The 9,062-nt window shown below is 41.6% G+C and overlaps 1 protein-coding gene across 4 annotated transcripts in view; it reads left to right on the top strand.

The window, feature by feature from the left end:
• The first annotated feature begins 549 nt into the window (after window positions 1-549).
• The window catches only part of mpped2a (metallophosphoesterase domain containing 2a), a 68,013-nt gene continuing 59,500 nt past the window's right edge, over window positions 550-9,062 (top strand). Inside the window, exons 1-2 of one of the 4 annotated variants that reach the window (XM_029498293.1) lie at window positions 550-915; window positions 3,424-3,693. In XM_029498293.1, the coding sequence (XP_029354153.1) occupies window positions 3,548-3,693 (146 nt within the window). In that variant the 5' untranslated portion in view covers window positions 550-915; window positions 3,424-3,547. Of the gene's footprint in view, window positions 916-1,000; window positions 1,127-2,315; window positions 2,356-3,418; window positions 3,694-9,062 lie in introns of those variants that run through there. The other 3 variants (XM_029498292.1, XM_029498295.1, XM_029498294.1) reach the window with 3 other exon arrangements.

The raw sequence follows: 9,062 nt of genomic DNA, 5'->3' as shown, positions 1-9,062 counted from the left end.
TCAATTTATTTGGTACCAATTTATCATGTCACTTCTAAAAGATTCTATATGTGCTAAGTACTCCCATTCTTGGTGTTTATTTAATAAGAATAATAAGAACAACAACAAAGAGAAGAAACATAAGAATAAGATTTAAATTATTATTTATTTAATGATGACAAATACTAAACTTTAACCGCTCTCAGAAAATATACAAAGGACACTGTCATTAGAGCAACAGATGACATTTTTTTACTATTTAATTTTTATTTAGTTGTTGGTTTCTATTTTCCCTTTTCCCCCTGTATGTTGTGCTGCTGGAGTTGGTTTTCGAAAAAAAAAAAAAAGAAGGCACCACTGTGTGTAAGGTGCATCTGAACATGAATATGTAATTTCCGACAGCCGGTGAACGCTGCACGGAGTTGGTTCGGGACTCCTCCCCCTCCTCCTCTCCCTCTCGCGCCGCGCTGCGCGGGTGCCCGCCGATGAAGGCGCGCGCGCGCACGGGAGGTGGCGGGGGGTTGTGCTCGCTCGTGCTCTCCTGCTCTCTGACCCCAGTGGCAGCTCCGACTCACTGCACTCCGGCTCCCCCTCCGTCAGACCGAGGCTGCTCTCTCTCCCTCCCTGTTGTCTGTCAGTGTCTCTCGCCCCGCTCTCCGGCTCTCTTGTTCTGGTTTCTCGTCCACAGGAGCCAGCCCAGGTCCCCGCCGGGTCGAAGGTGCTGCCCTGCCCGCCCAGACTACCGCACAAGCCCCCCTCGGACGGCCGCGTACGAACCTGCCCCGCTTCCCTCCGCTTGCTGCCGCATGGACCCGCGTCCCTTCGCCGCCGCCGCTGCTGCTGCCGCCGCCGCCGCCGCGTAGAGGGCGACCCCGACCCGACTCTCTTTCTCCGGCCAGATAAAAAAAAACGCACAAAAAACCCCACACGACGAAGGTAGAGCAACCTTTCCGCTTTGCTTTGAGAACCGAGGAGAGAGGGAGGGAGGGAGGGCAGAGAGGAGACGGGGAGAAAAAAATACATTCCTGACACAAAGCCGACGGGTAAAAGGTGGCTTGTCATTTACGAGGAAGAGCAGGAGGTTAGCCCGGCGGTGCCGTGACACCGACCACCCCCGGCTGCTTTTTTAATCATTCCCGGAGCAGAGGTCAGGAATGCAGGGACCTTGTATATGTGTATATATAATATATATATATACGTATATAGTGTACATTTCTGTGAGCGCTGCAGAGCACACATCGCGTACATGCATGGTATCAGAAAGGGTCAATTTATTCGCCTTCACCCCCTCACCCCACTCCTCCTCCTCCGCTTTACCGGAGAGATTTCTCCCCTTGAAGTTAGCTATAGGCAGCGAGCATAGGAGCTGTGTATGTTCAACAACGGGGCTGACAGCGTGTGTGTGTGTCTGTGTGTGTGTCCGTCCGTCCGTGCACCCCCAGTAAAAAAAAAAAAAAAGAAGAAGAAGAGATAGAGCAGCAGCTCAGCTACAGCGTGCATAATAAAACTGCTGCCAGGGCAGGTTTAGCAGGCTAAGCTAGAGCTAGTTGCTTGCTACTGTAGCCATAAGGTAGACAGACAGACAGGCGAGCAAGGCGACTCTCAGCACACACACACACACAGAGACACTCGCTCACGCACTCTCACACGCACACGCTCACTCAGAGGAAACTGAAGCATGCTGCACACAAATCCGTCCTCAGCTTTTCGGCCTACATGTGCAAAAAAAAAAAAAAAAAGGCGCATTTTCCAGGGCAGCAGCATCAGTGGTACTGTACTTCAGACTTTATGCTCTGCCCGGGGAAGGAGTGATTACTGGGGTTAAGTATGTGCAAGACAGGGCAGCCTTTAACTGAAGGGATAATTATTTATTTGTTTTTGTTTATTTATTTAATTGTTGAAGGCCAAGGAAGATCTCCAAACTTATTTCCTTAACTTTGTGGGGTAGCTCAAACTCAGTTTTGTATGTGTGGGGTGGGAGCTAGCGTTTTCCCACCTTTTTTTTTGGACTGGCATAAATCTTCCTGACTTATATTCGTAGGACACTGTAGCAAACAGCATCCAGTTGACCCAGAAAACATGAATCATGTTTTTGCTGAAAATAGGACAGTTTTTTCTTTTTGTGTAGATTGAGAGTTGTTTGCTTTTATGAGCCACAACTGGAGGTTTTTCTGCATCACAAGATTTTTTTCCTCCTTTTTTTTTTTTTTTTGCCTGCCTCTTGTGCTTGTGGCTGCATCAGGAGGTTTGGTATATAAAGCCTGTCAAGCCCACAGTGGCCACTTTACTATCAGTCAGGGAGGTCAGACAAGGAGGGAAGCTCAGGGTACAAGGGACACATGCGCGCACACACACACACGCACACATCCAAGCCTGGTGAGTGAGCTCTGAATATCCAACACCACGCTGTGTTTTTGTCATTTTTCTTTCCAGGATTTCAAGAGTGAAAGCGTGTAGGGTTTTTTTTTGTTTTGTTTTGTTTTTTTTATTCATTTTCTTTTAAACTACCTAATTTAGTATTTATTGTAAGGCTCTCCCAAGGTGCTTTAGCAGTTCAGCTGGCAGATTAATTGTAACTGGTTAATTTTGGAATTGGAGCACTAGGCACGGAAGAACAAGAGGAGATCGTTGTTTTATTTTTGTATGTTTCGGGGGTAATTGTCAGCAGGGAAGCAGACCTCCTTTCGTGCATGTGCTTTGAAGAATTTTCTTGTTTTATCGAGGGCTGTAACAGTTGTGAACACCAGTAGAGACTGTACCTGCGCCCTTTCTTTCTCACTGTGCTTTATTTCAACTGGCTGATGTTGTAGAGGCCATGGCTACAGTTATTTTTACATGTAAATGTATTAGTTTCTGCCTAATGGATTGTTGCTTTAACAGTTAAATGTTTTAGTTTTTGAAAGCAAAGTAACGAACTTTAACCAACATTTTTTTCCCTAATGATGAAATGCCATATTGTCTGGAAAAGATAGATTAAATCTAATATAAATTTGTTTAACTTGCTATAATGCGTTTTCCTCACTAGGATTTTATGAAGAACGGTGTGATTGTTTTTGATTTTTTTATTTTTGTTGTTGTTTTGGAAGAGGTTTTTTTTTTATTTTTTAAATTCTAATTTGACAAGAAAAATGTGTAGTTGCATATGTGAGAGACAGATTATTTTGTGTTTAGAAATGAAACCCAATCTCTTGCGCTATCTGTCTTTGCACTGCTTCAACATAGTCGTCATAGCTCTTCCAGCCATGTAACAGCCACTGTTCCTCATGCATGTAACGTTTTGAATGATTTAAATGTGTGGAAATGTATCCTGGGAGGGTTTTAATTTATTGTTATGTAAAAGACTTATCAACCAGTTCACTTCACAAGTAGGTGCATGAATTGTGGTGCTGTACTTAAAGTAGCTGATGTGTGTATGTATGTCCCTATGTGCTCCTCTCAGTGCAGACTGCAGCGTGTCGTGTACGAGTTGGTTTGCCAGGTTGCTGCTGTTGCTGCTGGAAGACTTCCTGGGCTTGTTGAGCGGCTCTGAAGGATGACTGCTGCACGGCTCGCTGCTCAATCCTGGTGAATGTACGGCGTCTCATGTCCAAACGGCGGAAGGATGGCTCATGGCAAAGTGACCATCACGGTGGACGAGTACAGTTCCAACCCCACGCAGGCCTTTACACACTATAACATCAACCAGAGCCGCTTCCAACCTCCACATGTCCACATGTAAGTGCATGCATGTTCTTATACACACACACACAGAATGATCTGCAAATCCATGCCTGCTTTCAGTCTTAAAATCCCACATGTACAGCCAAATGCATCAGATCAAATGTTTGTCGTCTTAGTTTTTATCTTATTTCACGTTTTATGTTTATTCATTTTAGGGCAATTTTTTTTCTATGAAGTTTCAACCAAATTACAAAGTAATATTTTATCCACAAACAAGAAAAACTATACATTTAGACATTTTAAGGTGCAACAGGAAGCTAATCAAGGGCCTATTTGTTGCAAAGTCTTTGTTTATACTTTGATTTAATTGGCTGTAGCTCAGAGAGTGCGTGCTGGCTGCACTCAGTGTGAACTTTGACAAAAGACAGGCACTATGGAACATTTAGAGAAGTTAAGTCTTACTGCTTTAAAGATGTTTAAAGGGCATGTGGTTGATGAAATGGCAAAGTGAGAACTTACATGCAGATTTCAGCACATTGAACACAATCATGCGCTGAAAACAAAATACTTTCTGGTGTTCATATAAATTTTCTAGAAGCTTTTGCGCTTCTCAGTCCCTGACGTGTGTTGCGGACAGCTTGCTATTGTCTGTTGTGGTCGTGCTATGAGACTGTTATTGTTTGTGCCATGTTGCTATTGTGGGGCATGTACACCTTTTTTGCATTAGGATCGTTCTCTTTATTTATTTATAAGACCAGTTGCTTAGCATTGCTCTTGTCTGATGTGGTTATGCTCTGCCTCTCATTAGTGGGTCAGAGCGCTGTGACCTGTCAGCCCCCGCCACACACACAATCATCAGAGCGATGCGTGTTTTATCTGTGAACAGATATTAACACAGAACTGCAGCCCTCTCTGTGTCCTCACCCAATTACAGCAGATTCAAGCTTTGATCAAATGTTTTTTGCTAATTGTTGGTTTGTACTTGACATTTTATATTTACTGAGAGTGCTGTCCAAGAAGGGACAGGAAGTGATTTGAGGAGGAGCACCAGAGTGCTGCCTGTTTGCTGTTTCCATTTTTGTCATGGAGAAATTGTTTGCTACTTTGTTTTCATTTTGCTGTCTGGTTGATCTTTACATTTTGTTGGATATTTGTGGTTTAATTTGCCTGTTTGAGATGCTTGATGAATAATATTTTCTTTTGGAGAAAGGCAATCTCACACTCCTACTGCTTTGGCATTTTCTAAACTGCAGGTGCAACAAAGAAAGAAAAATAAAATATTTTGTAAAATAATGAAACGTGAAACACATTGAAGGTAATTCTTTGCATGAGAAAGACTTTAGGATGAAGTTGTCCAAAGTGGAACACAAGAACAGAAAAAGCTGAGTCCATACAACCACTGCATGAATTACACAAGTGCCATTGTAGTCTTTGTTATGGATGGATTTGACAGTAAGGTAAACACAATTGTGAAATCCCAGAGTCCAGACATATAATTAAATTGTTATGGGCAAAATCACAGTAAGCTTATTTCCACCATTTGCCTTGATAAAAAGACAGAATGGTAATGTCACACAGTCAGGAGTGGCAGGTCTGCTTAAAAAACCAAAAATGTCTGGTGATTGACTGTTAACTATTTCTTCATCTCACATTAAAACTTCTGAGAGTTGTTCTCTGAGGTCATGAAACACGTTTTCAGAGAATGACAGCAGCTTGTAAAAACACATTTAGGTAACAAATCTGTTTTTTGGTACTTCCAGTATTTCCTGAAATTAAAGAATCATATGTATAGTTTTTTGGGGGAGGGGGGTTGTTTCTCTGACATGACTGTTCATCAGTCTGGCAGATTGTTCAGCTCACTGTGTTGCATTCTGGCACCAGGGGATTTCAGGTTGCACCAAGGTGAGCCAGTAAGGCAGTCTGAGGGATCCAAACTGGAATTTGTTAAATGACATACAAGATAACACAAGTACTTAAACATTATAGAAGATACTATTTTAAATGTAGGTTGGGACTGCAAGAAGTCAGCCAGTGGCACTGCTTCACTCTGACAACCAACAGCATCTGGCAAATAAGATGAGTGTTTTTCGGGCCCCCTCCACATATTGTTTACCTCAGACACTCAGATTTCCATAATTTTCTCTGAATGATCACATTCATGTAAACAGAATTTTTTGTGGTGACATGGTCAAATTACAGTATCATGTAAACCACTCAGCGGGACTCATACCTTCCTTCCTGTGTAAGTAGTATTCACATACTCTCACCGCCGTGTTGTTTTGGGATTCCTCAGCTGTGTCACCAGCTCTCGGCACCTCAAATGTTGAAAAGAAGACAAGGTCACCTCACAGTTTGCCTTGCGTCATTTCATTTTAATGGCGGACAGAAATGGCAATAAATCAGGCACAACGGTTCAATATGCCTGAAGTCAAACAAGTCACACACCAGACTGTTCATTTGGATGAATCAAGTTTGATCCTCGAAGAAGCTTACTCGTTTTATTAAATTTTTCTAGACAGGACAAAACAACATTTCCAACTTCATAGCATAACAGTGACATCTGAAGAGCTGCAATTTGATTATTAGTTTTTGGGTTAATTATTATCTCATGCTGTTATGACTGAGAGTGACAAGTTGTGTGTGTCAGCTCCCTGTAGTAGATTGGTTCTTCTTGGCGTTTTGTCTGGTTGCAATGCACCAATTGAACCTTAACAGCCAAGGAACCAGCAGATTAACATGACACAAGAAGAAAATCACATAAAATCCTCTTTGTAGGTAAATGGACAAAAAGAGCAATGTGGGACCTACCTTGGAAATCCTGAAAAAGAAAATTTATATAAACGGATCAGCAGCTGGAGAACATATCGCTTTACAGTATTTCAGATGAGGACATCGCAGTATGAATTTAGGATGCTGTTTGTCTTCAGCTTGTAGTTGTTAGGGTGGTTTCTTTAGTAAAGAGGACTGACTTTTTCAGCCTCTGCAGCTCAGAGAGATTCTTTCAGATGCAGAAACGCAGTTAAATTTCCTAAATGTTGCAGCAAATAATCCAAATGTTTGTATAATAATCTGTATAAATGTTTTTATTTGCTCATATTGTTCAGTCCCCTGCTCATGTTTTGACTGGGATATTTTGCGGAGGTGAAGCCCCGGTAGGAAGGGGATGTGTTGAAGCCGTGGGGCCTCTCCGCAGATATGTGTTCGAATAAATACATTAGCCTGTTTCCTGGCTTCCACAGAGCCTGCAGTGTTTTACTCTGTCATTCTTAAACGCAGACTGGGAACTCCGGGATCACACACACTATAAGCCCATCCCCCCACTCTGTGGAAGTGCTTATAGAATACTGGCTCTGTTCTGGAAAAGTAAAGACTGTTTAGATTTCGGAGGTTATGATTCGACTTGCTTGAGGTTCCTCTCTTGCTGCATCCACAGTATTTAGACATAAATAAAATTGTTGCTTCTTTGGAAGCGAAAAGAGAAAGGGGGGAAAAATCAAGTGAGGAAGTCGCCTGCCTTTTTGAAATACAATCTAATGCCCCCCCAACCCCCTTCTCGTCTCACACGGAATATTTAGATTTCTATGATGCGAGTACAGCAGTGCCTTTTGTGTGGAAGCTGTCGCTCTCTGAACCACATATGAAAACACGCATGTAACGCACAAACACACTCACACAGTGGCAGTTGCAATCTAATGGACAGGAACATGACCCTGAAGTAAAAGTGGTCTTTCTTCAGAGCATGGGCCATCTCTCTTGCGCTGTCTCACTGTGTCTGTAAGTGAGCGACATACTCAATCCAGCCCTGTTTATATCTGGTTTATTTTTCTGTGCTGTCTGGCTTTTTTTTTTTTTCTTCAACCCTCTCGTCGTCGTCCTCTCGTGAAATGAAATGCTCAGCAACTTGGAACATATGCTTCGAGTTGGGACACTAATGGCTTCGAATCTAATTTGAGCAGGATCTGGGCCAGACACAGGGAAGGCCCAACACACATGCAGACAGACAAACTGACAGCGAACTGAAACTGTAGTTCAAAAATGTAACCACCAAAGGCGTCCTAAAATATCTCAAACCCTTCTGTTGGATTAGAGGTTTATAATATGCACAACATTTTGATATAAATTTAAATTGTTGGGAGATCAAGTGAAAATCTCAGAGCTGCAACAAATGAATATTTTAATTATCAGTTACCATTCCAATTGTTTCCTTTTAAATATATCAGAAAATGCTTATGTCTAGCAGGGGTCTGTAGCTGAAAGATGCTCAGTTCAAGTTGATAGAAAACAGAGAAAAGTGATTAAAAAATAAAAACAAAACAGTAGTATAATCAATCTATATTCAGAATGGCCTGGAATTGTTGTTAATCGACTATTTGTTTCAGGCTTTTGTAAAGATAAAGCAATTAATTTAGGCTTTTAGCCATGACGAGAGAATAAAATGGCTGCGTGAAGCATCGGAGGGAGAAAAATGATCCGAACATGGAGCTAATCAAGTGCACTGCAGTGGAGTGTGCAGTGTGTTTGTGGTGGATCTTGCATTTCTCACTGTGACTTTGCTGCATGAAGCCATTAATGCCTATAGAGTGCTAATTTATTTAATTCCCACCGGATGGGCGCACCATGTGAGCTAATGAAAATGTGTCAGCAGGAGAAGCTGACTTTTCAGCAATGGTCAGCATGCTTGTGTCATCGGAGGTGTGTTGCGGTTTAGCAGTTTGTATCCACACAAGCGTGAAGTTGTACTGATTCGTCCAAATCTTGCATCATATTCCTGAACTCTGCAGCTTGGGGGGTTGTTTTCTGCATTGTCACAATAAAACCGTTATTGTCTGTGGGGGGTGTCTGTGTTAATGTACATGGATTCCGAGATTTTTCTCAAAAGGCCTCTTGAATGGGACTTGTTTGTCTTAGTTTTATTTATATTCACTTTGGCCTTGAAACTCCCTTTCTGATGAGTACAGAATCTAATGATAGTGGGAAAATCATATCTTGATTTAGCCAAAAGTTGTCGGTACTCCTTATTTTCAGGAGTACAGAAATGTTTGGTAATAACTTTAAGTCTAAAGACTTATTGCAGAACAACTTTTTATGACCTTATAAGAGCTATAAAATTCATCTTAATATGATAAAATGGCATAAATAACCAAAACATGAATAAACGTACTATCATAACATGCACTGATTTTTTTTTTTCTCCCCCTCTCCAATATTTATTTGATTTTTTTTTTTTTTTTTTTTTTTTTTTCCCCCCCAACAACAACACAGAGCAGACCAAAATGAAAAAAGAGACAGGGTCATAGGTCAGGTAAAGTGCTTGGTATTGATGAGTAAGAATTGTATAAAACATTATTTATCCATTCTGAGATGTTTCCCAAGTACATAAAACCATTTTATCCAGAAAAAAGATATAATATGAACACACACTT

The sequence above is a fragment of the Echeneis naucrates genome, chromosome 3, assembly GCF_900963305.1.
Source record: "Echeneis naucrates chromosome 3, fEcheNa1.1, whole genome shotgun sequence".
In the NCBI taxonomy this organism is placed as follows: domain Eukaryota; kingdom Metazoa; phylum Chordata; class Actinopteri; order Carangiformes; family Echeneidae; genus Echeneis; species Echeneis naucrates.
Note: the sequence above shows the minus strand (reverse complement) of the source record. Positions and strands in the feature narration are given on the sequence as shown.